Source organism: Populus alba, chromosome 2 (genome assembly GCF_005239225.2).
Source record: "Populus alba chromosome 2, ASM523922v2, whole genome shotgun sequence".
Classification (NCBI taxonomy): Eukaryota; Viridiplantae; Streptophyta; class Magnoliopsida; order Malpighiales; family Salicaceae; genus Populus; species Populus alba.
In genome coordinates, this window is record NC_133285.1 from 8,947,316 (window position 1) to 8,974,046 (window position 26,731).

The window sequence follows — 26,731 nt, forward strand, 5'->3', positions numbered from 1 at the left end:
GACTTAACACGGGCTATCCTGGGTATTTAAGTTTTTTCAAAAATTTTAGTAATTACTATTAAGTGCATAGTGAAAATAAATAATTACTATCACGGGAATAAATAAATTTTTATTATTATTTTTAAGTGCATAGTGGAAATATTAAATTACCTTTGAAAACAAAAAATTAAAAATTAGCGTAAAGGGTTAATTTTGTGTTTTTATAATAATTTTTTTGTTATTATAAATTAAGCTAAGAGAAAATTTGGTATTTGATCAAATATAAAAAGATAAAAAAGTGTTTAGTTTATAGGCCTTTTTTTATACAATTAATTTTTTTTTTCATTATTATTATATCAATTTAAAGGCAATATGATATTTGAATAAATATAAAAAAAAAATCATTATCCTGGGATTTGCAAGGAGCATTTTTAATATGTTTAATGAATATCCATTTGGGATTTGCCTTTATTTTTTATGGTTTTATGGTTTTGATAGAAACCTATATGAAAGTTTAATCAAAGTCCGAATGAGTATTGTTGTTATATTAAGTCATTTTAATGGATACCCAAATCAGGTATTTAGTGTTAGCCTAATGGTTTTGATAATTTTTTATGATAATAATTATTTTGTGGTTTTGATATTGTAGAGATTTTTCTACCATGTCAAATCAAAGCAAAATGGATTCAATTGGATGCAAACTTGATTTCAAGATAACTAAGCTTATTTTTATGTAATAAAGTCTTTATAAAATTTAATTTGATATCATAAAAATAATTTTTATCCAAAATATTTTTTATTATCAATTCAGGCATATTGAAAAATACATCATGAGGAAATATTTTATCATATATTTTGATATTATTAATCAAATTCTTTTTAGAAGCAACTAAAATATTTGTTCAAATGATTTTATGTGTTTTGATCACACTAAAAGTTTTTTATCTATTTTCAACGAAGTGGTTAAGTAGTTTTTAGAATGAATTGTGCATAACTTATTTTATACTCAAGAATTCACTTTTCATAAACTCAATACTTAACTTGTTTTGTACTTAAAACTGTTATCATAAATAAATAAATAAAACTCTTTGTTTTAACAAGAAGTTACCTAGTTGTTTTAAAATGATGAAATACCTTAAAAATTCAAAATGTTGAACTTTAAATTTTTATTTTTAATGAATAAAATTTTTATTTTTACTTATACATGCTACTTATTCGCCTCATATGAAGACAAACTTGATGCTAGTGACTTTTTAATCTAAAAAACTTTTATAACTTTCATAATCCATTTAAAGCTTTAACTTTATTTGCATCAATCATTTCTTTCATATTTTTGAGCTAGATTACTTTCTATGGAGACTCAAGTTTAATTCATTATATAAAACATTATGAGAGATAATCCATTATGACACTTGAATCGAATGGAAAAGTTTTGGTTACGAGCTATTGAAAGGTTAATATCTTGATCTTTAAAAAAAATATAAAGAGTGAAGGGATTTCTAATGTTGGACTTATGAAAAAAGTTAGTCCATCGATGAGGTATTACCTGTAAGAAGATAGTGAATTGTTAATAAATGCTTTAGCAGTGGTTCCAAAAATGTAGGCAAGATTGGTCGAACCACTATAGATTTGATGTGTCTCTCTTAATCTCTATCTCCTTTACTTTGTGCACTTTTATATTGAATCTTTATCTTCACATTTTAAAGTGTTAAAGGATAAAAAATTTTAAGATGTCAAATCTTCAATTAAACTCCTAATTCACCTTCTCTTAGGTGCTTTTAAGAAATTCATTTAGTTTGTTTTCAATTGTTGAATCAATCTATAAGAAACCAAGTTAGGATATTGTTTTGTTTTTCTTTGTGTTGGTGATGAAGTATTCAATAATTTTCCATATAGTCAATGATTAAGAGCTTTAGTTTTTGATAGAGAATTCAAAGCTTATAGCATATATTTACTTTCTAATTTTTTAATTATAAGATTTATTTTGGAGTCTAATGATAAGGATTGAATTTATGAAGTTTGGAATGAGATTATACCTCAAGTTATAGGAGAAGACTAAGTCAAGTTGGAGTTGTCATTTGAAATTTGTTTTCCTTTGGATGAAGTTTTCATGTTCCTAATGATAGAAAAAATTTAGTTAACGCATTTGTTGAATCAAAATGGTTATACTCTTATTCTAGGATCTAATAAAATAATTGTTAGTACATTTGGTTATTATGTTAGAAATTGTTATTTGCTTAATGGTCTTTATAAATTAAGTATAATGTCTTTTACTAATACTTCTTTGCAATTTTCATTTGCATCTATTGCAAATGTTCAATGTTATGATTCATCATATAATATGTTTAGACATGTTAACTTTAACACTAATAAAAAAATAATGTATTTAAATCTAATTCCTAAGCTACATATTAATAATAAAAAAAGAAAACAATATAAAATTTGCGTACAAGCTTAACAACCTAGAAAGATTTTTAATCTAGTAGAAAAGAAAACAATTCTATTGGAATTAATACATCATGATATTTATGATAGCAATAACGTATTGACTTGTGATGGTAAAAGATATTTTATAACTTTTATTGATGACTTTTCAAGATATTATAAGTTTATTTGATTAATTATAAAAATGAATTGTTTGATAAGTTTTAATATTTTTAAAGCAGGTGTAAAAAAATCAATTAGAAAGAAAAATAAAAATTTTATGATTTGATAAAGATAGTGACTTCTAATGAAATGAATAGATGTTTAGAATTGTATAGTATTATACATAAAATAAAACCTCCTTATTCATCCCAGTCTATTGTTACAGTAGAAAGAAAAAGTATAACTGTAATAAATAGTGTTATAACCTAAATTTTTATCCTTATTTTTTCCCATATATTTCAAAAAAAAAAAAAAAGAAGAATGCAATAGAGGACATAATTAAAAGGAAATTTCAGAGAAAAAATTGATTCGGCTATAATTAAATAAAAATGGAAAAAATGATGAATATATAATAAACATCTATATTCAGGGGTATGATTAGTTAATCAGGGGTGAGATTAAAGAGGAAAATGAGATTTAGAGCATAATTGATCAAAAATACATAATTTGGGAAACTAAAGACTAAACTGGATAAGCTCTGAAACTAAAGAGTTCGATTAATTCATTAGAGATGAAATTAAAAAGTAAATCTAAAATTAAAGCTTTAATTGAATGAAAGTTGAAAAATAATAAATCCCGGGACCACAGTATAAAACAAAGAAACATTTCAGGATGCAATTGAATTTCTAGCCTTACCATAAAACGACGTCGTTTTTATAAACCATAAAAACAGAGAAGAAAAACAACGTCGTTCCTCTTGGAGATTGAAAACACGCTGGAATGCATATTTTCAGCCCTTTCTCAAGCAATTTTGGTTTTGATTCTCAACTTTGATTGATACCCAGGAAATACAAAAACAGGTGATAACTGTTCTTCAACATGACAGCTTCAAATTTCACGTAAGAAATCACATTTTAATGCCCTAAATCACTCCACCAGATCACATCAAGATGCCACAGTAACCATCACTTTAAAGGCATGATATCATACGTTTTTGAGAGAAGATTGCGGGAGATTTTTAGCAAGATCTCTTGCTAATAATTAAATAAAATTGAAGAACACTGTAGCCTGCACTCCCACCTATAAATAGGCCATGAAATCATCACAAAAAGGGGGAGGAAAAAAAAAGGCAGCATCATAAGAAAATACTCAGTTACATTGTAGCAGTAAACTTGGCCAATTTCAAAAAGCTTTCATTTCCAGCTTCATTTCTTGGTATTGAGATATCCAAGAATCACAGAAAAATTATCCAGCTTCAACATCAATTCCAGACAGCAGTAACAGTACTGTCTTTGTGGCCAAGATAGCTTTAGATCTTGTAGCCACAGCTCCAGTCTGATCTTTCTTTCAAGTTTCTACTGTCAAACCAGAAACGTTTTGGTCCATATAACAAGGTGATGTATAATTTATTTCGTTATTCCTTGATAATATATCACTTTGATTTCTGTCATTGTAATGTATCACTAAGGATAATATACATTAGTTTTGTTTGAATCGTTAGAATTTCCAATAGTTCTTCGTGAATGTGTGTGTCAAACCAAGGATAATGAACTTTTTGTTATTAAGTGTGTGTTAAACAAGAAATCATGAAAAACATAATTTTTCTCTATCTTGTTTATGGTTTTCAATGAGTAGAAACTGTTATGCCATTCTTTTATACATGCTTGAGTAACAAAGCTCATGTCATTAGGAAATTTTGAAACCTGTAAAATTTGGTTTTCATAAACAAGAAGATTGTTCGTGCTATATATATATATATATATTTATTTTTTTTTTTTTTGTGAAACTTTCAGTTATTTCTTGTCAGATTAAACCATGAACCCTCAACCATTTCATTGCATGGAATTCGAATTTTTAGAGGTACAATTCTTTCCGGTAACCAAGATTTCATTTAAACCTTGTAACTGTTAAGAAAGAACTTATGCCTGCATTTCCTTTTCTTGAATTCCTGCAAAACGAACACCTTTTCCTTTTTACTTGATCACTTGTCATTTAGGAGCCAGTCATCTCTTTGTTTGTAATCCATGAATATAGGAAGAGTAGATCATTTCCAGAGTAGCTATTCCGAGTCGGCAAAATGTATGTACATAATGGTGAATATAAGTAGGTTGTTAGGAAGTGTTTCTGATCTAATGGCAGTCCATGTTCTTGTCCAAAGTGTTGTTTCCACAGTCCCTAAAACTTGCAGTTTTAAAAAGAAAGACAAGTACGATAGAAAAGAAAAGATTACTTGATATTTTTTTAGGATGCAGCTCACTTTGTTCTTGATTCATGTGTGAAAGAAATAGAGAGATCACTTGTAGTTAGCTAGGTTTCCTTTTATTTTCACCAAACAGAATCATGTTTTCAAGTCTTTGAATCTATGTCTTCAGAATACTTACATGCATGCATGCGCGCGCGCGCATATCTGCAATGGTGAACAAAAAATTGGAGGGTGTTATGTAATAATTCATGAGCACAAATCATGTGAAGGAGATGTTTTGAGCAGTGGTAACTTGTTTTTGGTAATACAAAGTCTTGTTTTTCATGATCTAAAACTTGCAGTCCAGGTTTTGCATAAAAAAAGAAACAAAAGCAAGAAAGGAAACATAGGATCACTTGTTTTTCTATGGTATTCCGTCCCCTTGCTTGAAATTAATGAATTTAGTAGCTAAAAGTCTTTTCTTAGATTATTGTCTGCAATATATGTATATACGCAAGGATGAATAAAAAAAAGTAGTTTATTCAGTATTAAATCATGTAAGTTTGGTGTTTTTGATCCAATGGTAGCACAACTTTCATCATTCAATGTTTGTTCCTTTGTCCAATACCATGGTTATGGCTTCATAATCTTAGATTTACCCTAAAAAAGAAAGAAGAAAGATATGAAATCATGGTTTGTAGATATAAAATGCACAGATGAATTTAATAAGATGAGAGTTCTACCTTTAAAATTACGATCTCAATAAATAAAAATTCAAGGGTTTTTATTTTAGGTTTTGATCTAGAAATTAGAACTTTAAATGGCTAATTTTACATGTCTTTTTTCTAAGGGACTAATATTGAAATTTTCATGAATAGTCAATTTGACAAAGTTTTTTTTTTTCTCTCACATATTAACATGTGTGAAGAATAACTTGCATACAAATATTAATTAGTCATCGCAACTATTAACAAACTTGAAATACATAAAATATATGTAAAAATAACTTTTTTAAATAGTGATCTTGAAAAGGAGGTTTATGTAGAATAACCCTAGGGGTTTATTGTCAATGGACAAGAAAAGAAAATTTATAAGCTTGTCAAATCATTATATATTTTAAAATAACGTTTAAATTATGACATAAAAAGTTTGATTGTACTATACTGGTTACCCAATTGCAGTGCTAGAAATGTATATTAATGCCACTTGGATATCCAACATTAAGGATTCAAAATCTACAAGTGGATATGTTTTCATACTTGGTGAAACAATTATGTAATGAAATTCCTCCAAACAAACATGTATTACAAGATCCACAATGTAATTAAAGTTCATTACTCTTGATAAAGTCGGAAAAGAAGTCAAATAGATTTAGAATTTCTTAGTAGATATTTTATGTTGGCCAAAATTAGTGTCAATTATTTGTTCTCATTGTAATGATAGTCAATTAGCAATTTAAATGCCACAAATTAGTGTGTATAATGAGAAGTCTACATATATATATATATATATATATATATATATATATATATATATATATATATATATATATATATATATTCTCTCTAATTGAATTATTTTCATTGACTATGTGAAGTCAAAGTAAAATATTATAGATCCGCTAATAAAAAATTTGTCAAGAGAGCTTGTGTATAATTCATCAAGGAGAATGAGGTTAAAGCTTTTAAAGGATGAAAGAGTGTAATGATGGTAACCATACTTAATTTATTGGACATTCTAAGATCTAGGTTTAAATGAAAAACTAAGTCATATAGCATTCTCACTAACACTATAAATTTTTATTTCATGCTTATTCCTATGATGAAATGCAGCATTATAAAGGGTGAATTAAGCTTTTAATGATTTTCATATCTTGACACACAAGATGTGAAGTACAACAAAATATTCTTAATGAAAAATCACTTATATAAGTGAGAAATGTGGTTGTTTCTTTGAGAATTTTGATAAAAACTAAATTCTCTAAAGTACTCATGAATCCAAAAGTTGTTAAGGATCAAATGAACACAACAATGAGAACCAAATAAAATCTTTAGATAGAGAACTATGTGAGTATTATTATCTTGGTTTACACAAAAGGCTGAGTGGTTTAAGACATCGCATTCACTATTTAGTTGAGTAAATCCAATAGTATTAAGAAAAGTTCAAAGTCAAAAGCTACTCATCCTGATGTAGTAATTTACCAAATCAGTATCTCTCAACAAATATTTGAGTTGTTTTCAAACTGGTGAGACAATTTTTATTCATATGGAGGATTGTTTGATATTTTTTTTAATTAATATGATTTAAATAAAATATGGATGAATGTGAAATTAATATAAAAAAATCATTGGTTTTCCTACTTAAAGAACCTTAGGTTTTTCTTGATTTATGGTAGCCAATCAAAGGTTGATAGTGGTGGGAATTAACTTTTATTAATTATTAATCTTTTAACTTCTAAATTTCACAATAAAAAAAGGGAGGAAGGAACAATTTCTAATTTGGATTTTTCAAAAATTTTACATATTCTTCATCACCTTGTATTTTAGTGTTTTCTTCTCAATTTAAACTTTGGTTTTTTTAATTCAAAAATAAAGTTTATGTTCACTTTGTTAAGAGATATTTGATTTTGATATTCTTTACTTCAAATATCTTGGTTAGAATTGAAGTGCATCTAATATAAGGTGGTGTTATTTTAATAGAAGTATAAGTGAGGAGTAATAAAGCTTTAAAAATGAATGATTCATCATTGACAATAACAAAAGTTTCATTCATTTAAAACCTTCCAACAAGTAAGTATCATTCATTATTTTAATTTAAGCATTGTTATTTTTATTACTAGTATTGATGCTCTGACTATGATCTTATATATATTATAGGTTTGAATAAATGTTTAGTATGCATGCTCTTAATAATTTATATTATATTTATATTGAAAGCATGTTTATAGATTTAAAATTATATATTCTCTTAGCTTTTGTTGAATCATGATTTTATGTTGTGTATATTTTTGTTAAGATAAATTATATATCTTTATTTACTAGTTTAATTTATATATTTACAAAATTTAATTTAGAAAATAAAAAGAAACATTTAAAAAAACATTGATTTAATTTTTTCCAAACAAAAAATAATTTAAAAAACTCTTTTAAAAAAATTAAAATCACAGTATTAAATATTGAAATGGTTCCTTGTAGCCTGTAAAGATAGAAAAGAGGATTCCTTTCCCGACAAAGGCATCTTGAATAATAGCCACACGAGTTCTTATGCAACCGTTCAATCACACCTTTATATGTCGCGCCTGGGGGCTCGTATGCTCTTATCACTTTCATGGTTATATTGAAATGCTTCATATCAATCACGAATGGATTGGGATGATCTTTTTCATGTTTTTATTATTATTATTAATATAGGTATTCGAGCTAGTTTACGTATATTTTAACTAATTTTATGGATCTAAAATTAACAACCATGTAAGTTTTAAGTGGTCCTGAGATTTGTAAGACTTGAACTAGTGTTTTTTAGTGAGCAAACTTAGAACTTTACCGGTTAAACTACATCCCTTTAAATTAATTAGACAAAAAAAAAAGCTCGCTCTACCCATTTTCAATTCTGAAATTTAAAGCTTTATAATTAAATTCATATGTTAGTTGTCTATTTTTTTTTAATCTAAAAAACACAGATGTACTAATAATATATTCCGTAATGACATTAATTAGTTTGGAATACACACATTTTGGGTTTTCAAAAATAATGAAAGTTAGGCGGTGTTATTCCCACTTCATAAATATGTGTCTTAATTACTATTTAATTTTAGCTTCTAGAAAATCTCATTTTATCTTCAATTGGTTCAAATTTTGCACCTTATAATATATATATATTAAGTAATATATTTGAGGGATCTAACTTGTCAAATAAGGATTGCTATCTGCAACTATAATACCTTTTTTTTCTTCTAATAAATACCTTTAAAAAATAAAGTCATAAACATCTTCTACTTTTTTTTTGTATATTCTCTATTTTTGTCTCTATAATATAATAAATAATGAAACAAGAATAATAAAAAGTGACGTTGGAATAACATCGTTCTTAAATTTCGTTTACGTAAACACTTTGTCGGCATTACTTTATTTTAAATACAAAGATTATCGGTTTTCAAGACATAAACCCAGGTAATTAATAAAAGCAATTGTGTTCTTAAAATAATTTTTCAACTTGCTTTCCGTCTAAAAAAATATTATAGTAATGTTTTATATGTATTTTTTTTAATAATTTTGATATATTAATATTAAATATAAAAAATATATTTTTAATATATTTTAAAAAAAAATCCACTGCAATATTAAAAAAAAAAAAAAAAAACAAACGTAAAAGGTAAAACGCGTTGATTCAACAAGTTAATTAATTAAGAAATGAAATGAGTTGGAGTTTGAAAAACAAATGTTAGGAAAGCAATCAATGCCATCCGTTTATTTAAAGAAGATTTGACGGCTGATGCTTATCATTCCGAAGTTGTTCGCATCGATATTTATTTGCCGCTTGCTACGATTAGGTCGCCAAAACCTGGCAAGTGGCAAGAGAGAGATTAATAAATTCAACTGGTCCATGGAATCGTATCTTAACTTATTTGTGGTGGATAGTGCCATTCCAAATCTTTGAAGGGGTATTTAAAAGTATAGTTATAATTGTTTTTTATTTGAAAAAATATTAAAATAATATTTTTTTTATTTTTTTTAAATTTATTTTTGATACCAGCACATTAAAATGATCTGAAAAAACTAAAAACATATTAATTTAACAACTCATATAACATCTTTCAGTGTCATCATACATCTTTTTATAGTAATGTTAGAACCATCATGGTTAACTCGTTTTAGTAGTGGGGTGGTGTACATAACGAAGCAATAATGAGTTTCGAGTTAGCTTTTTTTCTTTCTTTTTTTCTCTTGGGTATGATATTGGCGTATCAATTTTTTATAGTTAATTATTGTCATTTTTTGTTTGATTTATCTATTATTTCTATCTATTTTTTTATTATATTATTAAATTAAATAAGATTATTGGATTCAGTAAAGTTAATGACCCGAGTTTCAGAATTTTTTTATTTTTTAAAAAATATTAGCATCATTTTAATATTTTTTTATATTAAAAAATTTAATCCGTTAAATATATTATGTGTCTAAAACATCAATAATATGAAGACAATTAAACTACAATTCTCCATTATTGGACAAAAAAATCCAAAACACGATGAACTTGATGTGGTTCTAAATTATTGGTCTTTGAATAAAACTTTTATGAAACAGAATGACTTTAATGTTCCAAGCTAATGGCTTCGACATTAACAAAAGGGAATTGGGGAGGGATTTTCATGGTAATCTTGTGAGTGAAATCATTGTTTGTCAGAATAATAATTTCATGATATTGTTTCTTTATTTAAAAAAACTTAAAACTAGCTACTAGGATATTTAAATATTTTTATAAGATTTATTTTTTTAATTTTAAATGTATAATGAAAAGACTAAAATATTCTTGAAAGCAAAATAAAATAAAATTAGTGTCAATAAGCAATTTTATATTTTCAAGATGGTTTTTTGTTATTATCAATTCAAATAAGGAATAATTTTATATTTAATCAAATATAAAAAATAAAAAAAAATATATAATGAAACACCAAAATGCCCTTAAAAGCATAGATTTTAAAACTAGTATCGAGGGGTTTTTCATCTCTTCCATTTTTTTGCAACAGATTTTTTTATTATTATCATGTCAATAATGACTAAATATGGTATTTGATCAAATATAAAAATTAATGATAATAAAAAAAACTAAAGGTTAGGCCATGTGCAGTGTACTCTCTAACATGTGGGAGGAATCCATGTCTTTCTGTGCGTGCAGTGTTTCCCAGCATCCATAAATACCCTTTTATAATGTCATTAGAAATGTCATCATGCCCTCATCTTAGTAATGTAGCGTGTGTCGGTAGAGTCTGTCTGATTTGTTGTTAGTGGACTTTTTTTTTTTTCCTCTTCCCATGAAAATTATAACTTAGCCTCTTTTGATGGTATTTCAACTCCAATCCTTAATCTTTTAATTTTTTATTTTTTTTTCCTTGTATTTCAACTTCATTCTTCAATTTGCCATACATTATTTTTTCCAATTTGATCCTCAATTTTTTGATTATTTTTTGGGCCTTTTGTTGAACTGATTTTTTTTTCAATTTCACCCTTTAATCAAATATTTGCTTTAATTTTTTTATTTCAGATTTGATCCTCATTCTTTTAATTATTTTTTCCCTTTGTTCAATTTATTTTTCTTTAAATTTCACCCTTCAATAAAAAATAAATTTTATTTTGTATTTCAACCTCTTCTTTTAAATGTCATTTTTTTTAATCTTTTTGTGTAATTAATATTTTTTTTCTCAATGTTAATCTTGCAATATTTAATTGATTGAGAATTGTGCTTTGTGATTTTTTTAAATGTAATGCTTCAAGTCTAATATCTCGAGTCATGGATTTGAAAAGTTAAAGCGTATTGATATTGTTTGTTTTTTTCAACTTATTTTATTTCCATCTTTGTGATTTTTTTATGTTTTCTTTTCTACTAATGTATTGAGACACAAGTTTGAAAAGTTAACGTGGATTGATATTGCTTTTTTTTTAACTTATTTTATTTTCATTTTGTGATTTTTTACATTTTTTATCGAATTGTCCTGATCTCATGACCTAGGTTACGAGTTTAACGGGTTGACTTGCTTTTTATTCCCCAGGTAACAGGTCTGTCATGCTAACTTGGATTGACTTGAGTCGAGTCTTTGTTATTTTCTACCTAATTTCATCCTTCTATATATAAGTTATTTGTTTTGGTTGACTTTGTATAAGATCCTTATGTTGTTGAAAAACAAATCTCTTGATTTGGAAAAATTAAAGTCAATTTTGTTGATTTTTTTTATTCAATCATTTTAGTTTTTTTTTTTTTTGTCATTTGAATTTTTGGTCTCTTGACTCTTTTTTTTTTTTCCTTTTAATTTGACCATTTTATATTGGGTTGATTTAGGGTTGGACTTGACAATTTGTTTTGGATGGTTGGTATGGGATCCTTGTGATGTTCGAAAACATATTCGACGTGTGATTGATACTTGATTCGAAAAAATAAAATTTATTTTTGTTGATTTTTTGCTGATTGAATTCTTGTGGCCAATTTAATGAGTAATTGGTAAAATTAGTAATAGAAAAGTAAAATTCAAAGAAAGAGGATCCAAATGGAAAAAGGCAGGAAACTACATAGCCACTCTAAAATTCATGCAAGAAGTCATTTTAGTTTAAAATTTTATTTTGTTGTTTTTTTAGTTTCTAAGCTGAGATATGAGAGAGAATCTTGCTAGAAAATAAAAAAGAAGATATAAATTCATTGATTGGCTAATTTTTGGCAATTAAATGGATGCTTTTGGTGTCAATAAATCTATATTTATTTTCATTTTTTTTTTATCAAACTAAGAACCTATGGAGAAAAAATAATGTTTTTTTAATGGAGTTTAAATTATTTATTTTCTAATAATTTTTTTTATATATAATTCAATAAAAAATATTTGAAGAGCTAGTAAAATAGATCAAATAACTTAATATGAATTTTATCTCAACTTTTGAACAAAATATTTTGTTGGAATCAATAAATTTGTTATGATTTATTAATACATATAATTTTTAATTTATTTTACTAAACTCACATATAATTTTTTTGGTTTATAATTAAAACTTTTTTTGAAGGTGAAAACAACATTAACAATATCCACACTCTATTTTTCTTACGTAGAGAAAATAATTGCTTTATCTCGCAACTTGGGCGTGGGAAATCAAACCAGTAAATCCTTGACTTTTTTTGGGAGTTCCAATCCTCATTAAAGATATAGGCCTCAAATCTCTCCTTCGCTTTATCCTATCGCATTTAACAAATAATTGTTTTCGCCCATGGAAATATATATATATATATATATATATATATATATATATATATATATATATATATATATATATATATATATATATATATATAATGTGCGCTTGTGCATGCACCATTGAGATAAGACAACCAGTTTATTATCTCTTGTCAGATTATTTATTTTCTAAATTCGAAACTAAGAAGGCAAAACAAGCGATTTCAAATTTAAAATAATATGTGTTTAGAAAAATTACTACTTTCCAACCCGTTTTCCTCTCAACAATTTATTACCGTCCGTAAACCCGAAAAGTGAAACTAATACTAATTATAAAAGAAGCTAAGAGAGCTCAATAAAAAATGTTTTATTGTACACTAACTCACAACACTTTGGATTTCGATAATGTAAATATATTTTTATATTTGAGCAAAAAAATCATTAAATTTGTTATAGGTGTAATATAATTTTTTTAAAAAAAATTATTAGTTTTTATCAGATTGATCGAAAATAAATCGTTTTTTTATGATTTTAAAAGCACAATAAAATTACTCTTAAAAGTAAAATTTTTAAAAATAACATTCAAGAGCTTTTTTGTATTTTCATTCTAGTTTTCTAGTGGTAATCAAATTAAATAGGGGAAATTTAGTAGTTTAATAAATATAAAATATAATTAAAAAATCAAAAGTGATTGGTATGTGTAACAAATACATCAACTAGTGGAGAGCTTCTATTATCTTTAGACAGCACGAGTAGCTCCTCTTGGTGGCCAAAAACCGACTTCCATGGTGGCATTAGGAGCAGTGCATCAAGATTTTCCAGGTGATGAGGCATGTGTCAGCGGAGGACAGATAGTATGACCAAGACATATTATTTTTCTTTTTCTCTCCTCGGTTTCATATTTGACCTTCCAAAAATTAAATGTGTTTCTTTATATTGTTTGGATTCTCTCTCTCTCTCTCTCTCTATCACTAATTGTTTGGCTTTTAATGCTTTTTAAAGCACTTATTATTTGATTTCATTTTATTTTTGTATCTAATTTGATTTTTATTTTTTTAATTGCTATATTTTTTTTATCCTTTTCTTGATTTAGTTTATTTTTTACTTTAGTTCTTCATTATTTCATTTCATTTATTCTATACATTAGATTTGATTTATATTATTTTGATTGCTATTTGTTTTGTTTTTTAATCATTTACTTGATTAATTTTTTTTAATTTTATTCCTTGATATTTGGATGACTGAGAATTTTACTTTTTAATTTTTTTATTGTTTATCTTATATGAGGTAATCCCGGTCTCATGACATGGATTATAAGTTTCGAAGACTAGCTTGATTTGATTTTGATTTTTTTTTAGGTTTTTTTTTTCAATTTTATCATTTGATATTAGGTAATTAGGCTTTGGATTTTGTGATTTTTTTTCTCTTTTGTTTCTCTGGGTTATCCCGATCTTATGTTTTATGATACTAGTTAATCGAGTTAACATAAGTTGACTCAGGGTTTTTTATATTTTCTTAATTGATTTTTTTATAGTTTTGCATGTCATTATTTAGTTTGATCAAGAGTTAACCTCCATTGTTTTATTCAATTTTTTTTATAGGTGATTATTCCAGCCTTATGACCGAGCCATGAGTTTAGCATGCCGAATTGAGTTGTTTGTTTTTATATAATTTCTTTTAGTTTGTCTTTCATCATTTAATTTGTTAGTAATTAGGTTTTAGATTTTTTTTTCATTTTTTATTTTATAAAGTTATCTTGTTATCTCTCAATTTTTATTTTGTTATCAAATAAAATCATTAGAATATTTTAAGAAATTTAAAGAATAATTTTTTATAATATTGACAAATGCTTATTTTTTTCTACTAGTTATTGTCATTGATTTTTTTTAAAATTATTTTATTAAAATAACTAAGTTAATTGATTCTATTTGAATTAATAATATGAATCCCAAATTTATCTTACTGTTTTAAAAACACGATCATCACCAAACATTTTTTTTTTTTTATGAAAAACTTAACTAACCACAGCAAAACAGAACACCGGACACCTATCTATTACATAACAAACAGGCAACAGAAACAAAACATAAAAAAAAAAAAAAACACCCAAAAAACTTTCTCAAAGTCTAGTACACCACAACTGACCCATTTCCCCTTTGAGTAGCAACAACTGAAAAAACACTTTTCTGCAACAACCTCAAAACACAAGAGAAAAATACCACCATATCTTCTGTCTTTTACTGGATACAGCGCCTGGTATCTTTACCTAGGAATTTGATAGAATGTTGAGAGGGTCAAATTCGGATCTGTTTGACCCGAGAACGGAGATGGACTCCGATTTTACGCGTGGAAGCTCAGCTTCCGATGGAGATTTCGGGTTTGCTTTTAATGATAGTAATTTCTCCGACCGGCTTCTGAGGATCGAGATCATGGGTGGCTCGGCTGAGAATAGAGCCGATGGTGAAGGTTGTACTAGTATCATTGATTGGGCCAGGCATCGTAAGAGGAGGAGAGAAGATATCAAGAAGGATATTAATAATGGTTTGTTTCCCTTTCATTTCTCTTTTTTATTTATTTTTCTTCTTTTTTTTTTAATGGAGGAAAATCTGTTTGGCTGCGAAGAAAATTGTGGTAAATGAGACAAAAATGATGTTTCCTCTTTTTTTTATTTTGTCGTTTGGCTATTTTTATGTTTTTTTTTTTGTCACTGTGAATTTTGCGAAATGGAATTTAAATCAAAATGAATAAAGGAATTGATTTTTTATTTGGAGTACATAAATAAATTGTTTTGTATCTGAATTTAGATTCCCATTTTTTAAAATTTAACAAGTATTTTTTCTAAATATCTGCTGGGGAAGGATTTTTGTTTCTTTTAACCTCTGTTAGGATGCAATTAATATGAAATTGAGCGCTGTATCGTGAAAATTAAGAGGAAATTGAGCGCTGTCTCAATTGTTTTGTGTCCTGGGAAACTGAAGAAAGAGCTTTTAAATTGTTATTTTGTTGCCATACTCTTTAAGTTTGTGTAATTGGTCATGGCTGTGTTGTGAATTGTGTGTACTTTCGTGCTGCTTATTATGTTTATGTGCTGTCTTGTTTGATTTCAGCTTACACTAGATAATTGCTCACGCACTGCTAGTCGGATGAAATTTTTATTGAACATAAAAAAAAAATATTTAAGTGTTGTTAACATGTTTTCTAGAAAAAAAAAATTAATTAAATTATGTGAAGGTTAACTCAATATGACAGTCAACTTTGTAGGCCCAAAGATAAACCGAATAACCGATAAAAATATAGTTTAACTAAAAAAAATTAAGACGATATTTTTTTGGTAAATATTAAGATGATAACATATTGGATTTACTTAGATTAACTCAAGTTAAATTGTCAAATTCCTAACTCAGGTCATGAGACCATGACAACTCTGTAGAAAACAAAAAAATAAAAATAATAATATTAAGACGACAATATTAAAAGATGAAATTGAAAATAAAATTCAATTAGAAAAATGATTCGAGTTAATTCGGGTTAATCTATCAAGTCTAATTATGAGACCAAGATAATCATATATATAAAAAAATTAAAACAAATTTTAAAGCTTAATTCTCAATCAATCCACTGGTGGATGATGAAATTAAAAAAAATAAATCAATTAAAAAAAAGACATGAAAAAACCTTCCAAGTCAACCGGAGTTAACCGACTAAACTCGTGACCTGAATCACGAGGCCAAGATAACTTCATACGAAGTAAACCAAAATAAATTATGAAGTTTAATTCTTAATCAATCCAATATTGAATGATTAAATTAAAAAAAGGATAAAAAAACCTGAGGCAACTTCGCTAACCCGCGACTAGGGTTATGAGATTGCATAACCGCATAGAATGCAAATAAAATAATTATAAATTATAATTCTCAATTAACTCATTGTTAAAGGATTAAATTGAAAAAAATCAATTGAAAAACAAAAAAAATATATTGAGTCAACTCAGGTTAACTTGTCAAACTTAAATCATGAGATCGAGATAACTTAATAGAAAAAAAAAATTTATGAAGTTAAATTCCCAATCAACTCAATTTTGAATGATGAAATTGAAAACAAATTATTCAATTAAAAAAGGATTAAAAAAACTTGAGCCAACCTAGTTAAACCGCAAAACTCGAAACTCAGGTCATGAAACCGTGATAAAGCCAAATTTTCAATCAACTCAATATTGAAGGATGAAGTTAATAAAAAAAGTCAATTACAAAAAAGAACAAAAAAATGACTCGAGTCAATCCAGGTTTACCTATCAAAACCTGAATTATAAGAATAAATAACTCCATAGAAAGTACATCAAATAAATTATGAAGTCTAATATCCATTAAACCCAACATTGAAGGATGAAATTGTAAAAAAATAACCCTTAACGACCAAATTGTAAAAGGCTAAAGCATTGCATTGTTCATTACTACAATGCTAAGGCCTTTAAGTATATGTTAACTAGATTATTGTCTGCGTTTCGCTGTGGGTTGGATAAAAAAAATTTTGACGAAAGAAAAATACCTAGATGTTGATGAGTTTTTTAATAGAAAAAAATAATAACTACATGGGGATTGATATAGTGTGATCTGATTGACTTTGGAGGTCTAAAGACAACTCAGATGATTGATAAAAAATGTAGTTTGACTAAAAAACGATGTCTTTTAGTAAATATTGAAATGACAATATATTAGATCAACTCAGATTAACCTTCCAAATTTGTTTTCCAGGTCATGAGACCCTGATAACCCTATAGAAAGGAATTTTTTTTTATTAAACTCAATTTTTAGTCAATTCAATGTTAAAAGATGAAAATGAAAAGAAAAATCAACAAAAAAAATGAGCAGCGTCAACCCGGGTCGACTTATCAAACCTGAGTTATGAGATCGAGATAACCTCATAGAAAATAAATCAAACAAATTATGAAGTTCAATTTGCAATCAACCTAATATTGAAGGGTAAAATTAAAAAAAAAAAAAAAACACGAAAAAACACCCGATTCATAAAACTAGGATAACCTCATAGAGCGCAAACCGAAACAAGTTGTGAAATCTAATTCCCAATTAATCAAATACTGAAGGATGTAATTAAAAAAAAAATCAACTAAAAAATAGACATAAAAACCCAACACAATTAGCCTAACACGTGACATGTGTCATAAGACCGTGATAACCTTATAAAAAGCAAATAAGATTTTTTTTTTTTTAAGAAACTTAATTCCAAATCAACTCAATATCGAAGGATTGCATTAAAAACAAATTAAAAAAAGGGACAAAAACAATAACCCGAGTCAATCCGGGTTAACTTGTAAGACCCAGGTCAGGAGATCGAGATTACTCCATAGAAAACAAATAAATATAAATTTTAATTCTTAATCAACGCAATATTGAAGTATGAAATTGAAAAAAAAATTAATTAAAAAAAGGACAAAATAATTTGAGTTAACCTAGCTAACCCGCATAACCCACAATCTTAGTTATGAGACAATGATAACCCCGTAGAAAGCAAATAAAAAAACAATTATGAAGCTTAATTCTTAATCAATTCAATGTTTAAGGATGAAGTTAAGAAAAAAATAATTAAAAATGACCCGAGTCAACACGGCTAACCAGCAAAACTCGCAATTTAGGTAATGAGACTAGAAAACTCTAAAGAAAGCAAATTGAAACAAATTATGAAGTCCAATACCCAATATACCTAATGTTGAAAGATGAAATTGAAAAAAGAATTCCATACAAATATTAGGGTCAAAGTGAAAATGGCTTGGTTTTTCACTATTGAATGCTACAAAGAAAAGCCAAGCCCTTTTAATATATGTTAATAAGGTTGCTGATGTGGTATAGTGTTTACTGAGTTCATGCAGGCGATCTCTCTGTAGGTGCAGAGGAGCAGATTTTAGGTAGTATCCAACCTGACATGGATGATTGTGTGGGGTGTGACAATCAGGATGAGGAAGCAGAGGCAATGGTTGAAGGGTCACCTTCAGGTACCTAGAGTTCTCAGGTTTTTTTATCTTGTTGCTTGCATTAATCTTCTGAATGCTTTCTGTCTGTCTGCATGTGTGTGGTTGCATGAGAAGTGTTATATGCTGATCTTCTTTTGGAATTTCTCTTGATACTGATGTATCTTTAAGTTAGAACTAACTTGAGGTAAGTTAAATATCATCATAACCTGGGAAGAAGCCATGGCATGTGGGGTGGGGTTTAATTGATTGAAGGAAATAAGGAAAGTGAAGAGTATAATTTGCAATATAAATGATGAAAAAACCCATGGCTTTGAGAAATCTGAGACAATTTCGGGGAAGCTAGCTAATCTGTTACAATTTTATTAATGGTGAATTTTCCTTGACAAGAAAAGAAACTTTTTCAGAATGCTGGGTGAAGTTCATCAACTGTTGCCTTTCAATCCCTTGGGTGAATTTAATATATTGGCTGTTATAAGTTATTTGTATGAACTACTCTTTTCATATGGCAGAGAGAAATTCATGTTTCTTTGAAAATTCTGCGCCTATAGTTACTGTATATGCGTACCTGCTGTTTTCTTTCCATATTGGTGTGCTCAGTTTAATTTTGCTTGTTACTCTGCAGGTGATGAAACTGCAGATGGCACCGAGTCATCTTGGAGCATGGATTGCTCTACAGTTGTGAGAGTTAAAACATTACACATTAGCTCTCCTATTTTAGCCGCCAAAAGTCCATTTTTCTATAAGGTAAAGCTCCCCCTCCCCCCTCCTTCCTGTGTAGTAGTTTTAAAGGGATAATTACATTATTGGTACAATAGCTTTACACTTTTTCTCAATTAAGTACATGGACGTCAACTTTTTTCATTTGAGTACGTTGCCTTTTTTAAAGCTTCCAATCAAGTAATTCTGTCCAACTTCTGTTAATTGCTCAGTTATCTCTTGCATGTCCTTTGACCTTTACTAAAAGAAATTGCAGTGGTACACTAACTTTCAAGTTTTCTCCATCAAGTACGTGAACTTTATTTTTTCATTTTGGTACACTAACTTTTTGATTGTTTCAATTGAGTACTTCTATAAAAATCTGATTATTTTTTTCTGTTTATTTAGAATCACGTTATTTTCATTTCTTTCGTTAAAATAATAAATATTTTAAATTTTAATAATAATTTATTTATTTATTATTTTGATTAATTATAAATTAGTTTTGAACCTCGGTGTAGAGTGCAGATAGCTTACCATCAATCACAATAGTACTTTGGAGGGTACTTTTACTACAAAGAAAAAAAAAAATTGTGGAACTACTTAATTGGCACAATTGAAAAGGTCAGTGAAGCAAAACGAGAAAGATTAAAGTCTCTGTACTTGATTAAGATAAAGTGAAAGTTTGTTTACCAACAGCTAGGTAAGGTCAATGGACTCATCATCAAATAATGGAGCAATTGACAGAAGGCAAATGAGTACTTGATTGGAAATTTTAAAAAAGTTTACTGAATTGAAAAAAAATTGAAGTATTGAGAAAAATTGTACAGTTGGTGTACTACCTACTAGTGTAATTATCCCTAATTTTAAATATTGTCTTTTCTCACTGGAATTACTATTGGTGTTTCTGTTGATCAATGCTCTTACTTTGGATAGCTATTCTCAAATGGAATGAGGGAGTCAGAACAGCGGCATGTGACACTACGCATCAACTCCTCTGGTAAGAAAACATCACAACCTCTCACTTCAATTTTCACTGTCATCTTTGTAGAAACCATTGCCTTCAGTCTTCTACTTTTTTTCAATCAGCCTATTGTAGAAATTACTTTCGTGGGTTACCACTCTCTCTCTTCTTTACACTTGGTTATTACTTGCTCTTAGTTCTGCTTGCTATGTGAAGCTCAAACAAGAATGTCAAATGCAATATTTGAGTTCATCTTATTAGTCCAACATCCTCATGTAACGTGCATTCTATTTTAGTAATTGGTCTGGGTCGCTGTAGAGATTTGGACATAAAACATTGGTGTAATCAAATGAAGTTTTCTCACGAATTTCTAATGTTTTCTTTTTCTCCTGGAACAGAGGAAGCAGCCCTTATGGAGTTACTGAATTTTATGTACAGCAATACACTAACTGCTTCTCAGGCTCCCCAATTACTTGACGTGCTAATGGCTGCTGACAAGTTTGAGGTAGCTTCATGCATGAGGTATTGCAGTCGACAATTGCGTAACCTACCCATGAAGCCAGAGTCTGCTTTGCTGTATCTGGAGCTTCCATCCAGTGTCTTGATGGCTGAAGCTGTCCAGCCATTAACTGATGCAGCAAAGCAATACCTTGCAGACCGTTACAAGGACATGACCAAGTAATGTCCTGTTATACTTGAAATATATTCTTACTCGGAATTCTTCTCATCTAGCTTTAACTACTCTTGCAAGAGCATATGATACCTTACCATTAGCCAGAAGTTTTAACAAGTATTATGTGTATGAGTGTAGCATCCTTTTTTTAGAACATTAATGGTTGGCTTAATATACAAAGAGCTAAAGATGCCTATAGCATCAGAGTGGATCCTCTTCTGAAATTTTCTTCCAACTCTTGCATGTAGATTTATAAACGAGTCCTTTTTGGGAGGCTTATGTTCCAACTGCTGTACTCTTGAGCAGGTTTCAAGAAGAGGTAATGGCACTTCCCTTGGCTGGAATTGAAGCAGTGTTGTCTAGTGATGACCTGCAGGTGGCTTCAGAAGATGCCGTGTATGACTTTGTGTTGAAGTGGGCTAGGGCTCAGTATCCAAGATTGGAAGAGCGGCGTGAAGTCCTGGGAGCACGCCTAGCACGCTATATTCGCTTCCCTTACATGACTTGCCGGAAGCTTAAGAAGGTTTTAACTTGTACTGACTTTGAGCACGACGCTGCATCCAAGCTTGTGCTTGAGGCTCTCTTTTTTAAGGGTGAGCCACCACACCGGCAGCGAACCCTGGCAGCAGAGGAATCAGCCACCTTGAATCGTCGTTTTGTGGAGCGTGCATACAAGTATCGGCCTGTTAAAGTGGTAGAGTTTGAACTGCCCAGGCAGCAGTGTGTGGTGTACCTGGACTTGAAACGGGAGGAATGTGCCAATTTGTTCCCTTCTGGACGGGTATACTCTCAGGCATTCCACCTGGGTGGACAAGGGTTTTTCTTGTCAGCACATTGCAACATGGACCAGCAAAGCTCTTTTCAGTGCTTTGGTCTGTTTCTAGGGATGCAGGAGAAGGGGTCAGTTAGTTTTGCCGTAGACTATGAATTTGCAGCTAGGTCGAAGCCAACAGAGGAGTTTGTTAGCAAATACAAGGGAAATTACACGTTCACTGGTGGCAAGGCAGTTGGCTACCGAAACTTATTTGCCATACCATGGATTTCCTTCATGGCTGAGGACAGCCCTTATTTCATAAATGGCGTCTTGCATCTTAGAGCGGAGCTTACTATCAGGCACTAATTTAATCCCTCTCTTGTACGCTTTCTGATTTAGAAGTCCTAAGCCCTTTGATTTCCTTCTTAAACTCGACCAAATATGAAATGTAATAAGTAGGTACTATGCATTGATTTAGTTTTGGAATGGATGTTGAGATATGACTAGAGAGATGTTCCTTTTTGTTCCAGGCTGAATGGTGCTCGGAAATGAGTAGGGAAATGTAAATGAGGTTAGATCTTGTCCATGGATCTCTGTTCTCACCAGTTTTATATTAAGAATGCAAACCGAGAACCATACAACTGGTATTGCATTTATATGTCAACCTTGTGATTTATGTGGCTATACAGTCATGTCGCGGTTCTGTCATGGTGATGCTCGTGCATGAATGCTCCTCTGTAATCAAATAATAAACATGCCAACACTGAATTTTTTATTCATCACTACACTATTATATGACTTTTTTGTTTTTCACATGAAAATTTGCTTGTTTTTAAATTAAACTAGGGGTATTTTTATTTTTTTCATATAGTTCCTTAGACATTATGAATTTGTTTAACATTTTAATTGATATAATATATTTATGAACAGTAAAATTATCAAAATATCTCAATTTCTTACTGTTGTCCACGTATCTTAACGCATTCGTACTATTCCTTCTTGATGGATTTTCTCCAAAAATGAAACGATAATTTGCGGACATATGGCAGCTGCTGCACTCGAATTGTACAGTGAAGCTGCAGCCCCAGCTCCAGGGTCAATGGCTTCACGTACGTCATCATGCGTTCGTGTAATCATATGCTTGTGCGAGAAACATGATGCATATTTGGTCGGATCGACACGAGCTTGTTTATTAGATGCCACGATTTTAAAGCTTCTTTTATCATTCAAGTGTAGTGTACGTGAAGCCATTCAGCAGCGTAGTAAACCGTTGCCAGTCTCTGCAGGTCCTGTCACATTTTCGAGAAGTAGCCTAATGGTGTGGGCCTGGATCATCACCATATAAATAAGATAATCAGCATCCATCTTCAAGTACACATGAAATTGCCAGTCTTATTACAATAATGAACCGGGAAGTACGGAGTAACAGAACTCTTACAAGGCCTATTCTACATTACAGAATACAAAATGGATCTTATTGCAGGGACGCAGAGCAAAGAAATAAATTGATATGGGAGAAGTTACATCCACTGCCCAACAAAGCAAGTCTATTCAGTTCCTGCAATCTTCTTCTTCAATGCGTCAATGTCCGTGGCTAGTTCTTTTCTGCTCGACTGAGGAAGTAAGATGTTTAATTTATTAGCAACTTGGTTGATATATATCGTTGTGTAATTATTTCTTTTGCAGAATGTCTCCCACGTACCCAAAGGACATGGTTCTAAATGTCAACTGCTACTCAATCCTGGATTGCGATCGAATAAAATCTGGCTAATTTTACATGGTTTTTTCTAACTTCATCTCAACTTGTAGCAGTTTTCAGAGCGCAGAATGTATGGAATTCAAATTAAAGTAATCGAAAATGAGGATGTTATTAACTTGTATTGCCTGTTTTATATTGAACTGATGCTTACTTGGATAGGTGCAGATTGCATGACAACATTAAAAAACATACATACGCCCACTAAGATCATATCAAACATGCTGAATCTCTTACCTTGAAGAGAAGATATCTATAGACAAACCATCCAGTGTATCCAAGCCCCACCAACTCCATGATTTTGGGAAGCTGATAAGAGTGGGAAATCAGCAAATATGAGAACTGGAAAAGCATCGATCTCCTTGATACTTATTTAAAAGAATAACATACCAAAGGTACTGAATTGATGGCGCCAATAACAATCGATGATAGCCAAACAAAAACTATTGCCCCTCCTCCATAGAGAATTACTGTGGACTTGTTTTCAACTGCATCCCACTAGCATTGACAACAGAAGCAATTCATTTCAGTCCAACTATTGAGGGGATTTAGAAAGGAATTGAAAGTTAGGCCAAAATGGGACTATTCAGAGAGAGAAACACCACTGAATTATGCCAAATTGTCTATGGGAGTAACGTGCCAAGCTTGTTTCTTACCTTTTCCTTCAAGTCTGTGAAAACCTCATTAACGTCGACAGAGGATTCTTCTGAAGAAGAGGCTCTGATCTGGAGTGGAGCAAACCTGTGGGACTCTGTTTGCAAGGAACTGGAAACCTAAGTGTATAATTTCAAAATCTCAAACAGGAGCAAAGTCATGCTTGTACATTAAGTTTAAAAATTTAGAGGGCCTTAAACTATCACACAGAAACAATTAAAAGCCACCCAAACATGGTTTGCAAATGTGTTTTTAGCCCTCAAATATTCCCAAAATGTGTTTCTAAGACTTGCATATCCCAAAGTGCCGTGTATCCTAGAAAGGAAGAGAAATAAAGAAGAAAGCTACATATGTTTCCAGGTACATATCTTGCTCAGTCCTGACTTCAGTCCAATTGATAAGCACCAGCTATGAAAGGTAAATTAAATCAGATCCACTGTATAATTCTTTTTCCTGCTCCCATTACTGTTCACTAGCTATCAAGAATACTCATAGCCGCCTATTTTTTATTCTACCCAACTCTCTGAGAAAACATGAATACCATCTGATAAAAAATAGCCACAAACCACAGTGGGGAAATCCAAAGCAATACTAGAGTTACTAAGATAAATCCAGCAAATATGTTCTCATTCCCATTTCAACTTGCTGATGCTTTTATTTCAGGTTCCTTTCAAAATAATTATTTCAAGTCCTGTACAATAATTCTTTCCTTTCCCTAAACAGAAAAAAATTATCTAGAAGGGCATTTTGCTCTAGCAGGAAATTCGACGAAAAAAATACTGTGCTTAGAGTAAAAATTAACTATTCAAGCTAAATTGATTCCTTTCAGTGCTGCTTTTGCGAATGAGAAAGAACCCCCTAATATCAGTGCTGCTTTTGGAAAATTAAATAATGTACTAGGTTCCCTCTTTCAGGTGACATTTACTAAGAGTAAATTGTCAAACTTGCAGGCCAAAGAGCAACACTTATGTAATAATTGACAGCGGTTGTTTTCAATTGGGATTTGCTTGGTTTTTTCTTTCTTCTTTGTATCCATTCACTCGAGTCAAGAGCAAGGATATACCTGAGAGTGAGACATGTTTGATGGGAAAGGACCGGGAGGAGGAGCGAGGAGGAAGGCAAGGCAAGGCAGAGCAGCGAGTAGTTCTGATGGCAGTGGCCACCATGGAGGAAGATGCTGCCGCCGCAATCATCGTCGATGCCATTTGGATTTTCTATGTGTGGTTCTCTTGCTTCCTATCCTCTGTTTCTTCACTTTCTCTTGCCTTTGTTTTACTTTATTTTTCTATTCGCTTTTCTTCAATTTTTTGCGTTTAATTGTTTATTCATCTAGGGATGATATTTTTCGTGCTGAGTCAGAGTTAGCTGATGACACGTGGATTTGGTGTGCATTTTTATCGGTTGATTCCCTATCTGAAAATCCACGTTTATGGCGCGCGCTCTCTAACACGTGGTTGGTTTTATTGTGAGGGCGAGCACTCCGTACATTATTAGCATTAGTGAGAAATTAAAACAGTGAGAAACAGTAAAAATAAAAAAACCATCGTTGCATTAAAACAAGAAAAATAAATCAGCTTTTGTTTTTTCTCTCTACAACGATCAACCCCAACCAGAGTTTTCAAGCACATCTTTCCCTTGACGATGATGGTTTTGACGAGTCTATTTTGGAGGAAGCTGATGCAATTTGTGAGCAGAAGTCTTTGTGAAAATCAAAATCAAAGATGTTGGCTCATGTTTTTTTTTCATTGATTTAACTTCGATTTTTTTAAAACATTATATTTTTAATTTTGATCTCATATCACACTTGATGGATTACTAGAGTTAACTAAGGTTGACTTGTGTTTTTTTATTAAATATTTTTTTTTAAATTAATTTTTTTTTATTTACTTTCATTCTTTAACACTAAGTTACTGAGTTTTGAGTTTTGTGAATTTTTTTTATTTTTTTTCCTGTAAGATTATCCCGATCTCATATTATTAATCACATGTTGATCAAGATAACATGGATTAACTTTATCATCATCTAGATATCTTTATTTATTTTTAGAAAAAACTTGATTTGGCCTACAACATAGTGTGAGCTACCACTCTACTTACAACTATTTAGGGTTTAAATTTCAAATAACATCATAGAAAATATTTTTATAAATACAATGATCCGAGCGTGAGCTTTGTGATTTTTTTCATGTGAACTTTATACACGGTTATCTTGATTGTATGTTAATCAAGTTAATATGTGTTGACTCAGGTTTTTTTTCATCGATTTAATTTTGGTTTTTTTGTCTAGATCTTTTTTTAAAATTAATTTTTTAATCCCGATCTTATATCACATTTGGCGAGTTAGTAGAGTTAACCTGGTTGACTTGTATTTTTTTCTTTAATGTTTTTTTTTAAATTGATTTTTTTTTTCTTTACTTTCACCATTTGACACTACGCTATTGAGTTTTGAGCTTGGTGATTTTTTTTTGTAAGGTTATCCTAATCTTATATCATGGGTCACATGTTGATCAAGATAATAAAGATTGAATTTATCATCGTCTATACATCTTTATTTATCTTTAGGAAAAACTTG

General features: G+C 29.7%; 2 protein-coding genes across 3 annotated transcripts; one reads left to right on the forward strand and one right to left on the reverse strand.

The window, feature by feature from the left end:
* Positions 1-14,729: 14,729 nt before the first annotated feature.
* Positions 14,730-22,414, forward strand: LOC118057683 (BTB/POZ domain-containing protein POB1). Of its 2 annotated transcripts, none has more exons than XM_035070323.2 (6): positions 14,730-15,218; positions 18,577-18,684; positions 19,286-19,407; positions 20,296-20,359; positions 20,722-21,001; positions 21,303-22,414. In XM_035070323.2, the coding sequence occupies exons 1-6, from the start codon at positions 14,960-14,962 to the stop codon at positions 22,114-22,116; spliced, it is 1,647 nt and encodes a 548-aa protein (XP_034926214.1). In that variant the 5' UTR covers positions 14,730-14,959; the 3' UTR covers positions 22,117-22,414. The 2 variants fall into 2 exon arrangements, with proteins under 2 accessions (XP_034926214.1, XP_034926213.1); XM_035070322.2 differs by having other exon boundaries at positions 14,731-15,218; positions 18,562-18,684.
* Positions 22,415-23,092: 678 nt separating this feature from the next.
* LOC118057684 (protein CURVATURE THYLAKOID 1A, chloroplastic) lies at positions 23,093-25,474 on the reverse strand. The gene is made up of 5 exons (XM_035070324.2): positions 25,224-25,474; positions 24,163-24,257; positions 23,897-24,004; positions 23,744-23,815; positions 23,093-23,363 (listed from the first exon to the last, which is right to left on the reverse strand). Exons 1-5 carry the CDS (start codon positions 25,363-25,365, stop codon positions 23,298-23,300), a joined length of 483 nt encoding a protein of 160 aa, XP_034926215.1. The 5' UTR covers positions 25,366-25,474; the 3' UTR covers positions 23,093-23,297.
* Positions 25,475-26,731: the final 1,257 nt, after the last annotated feature.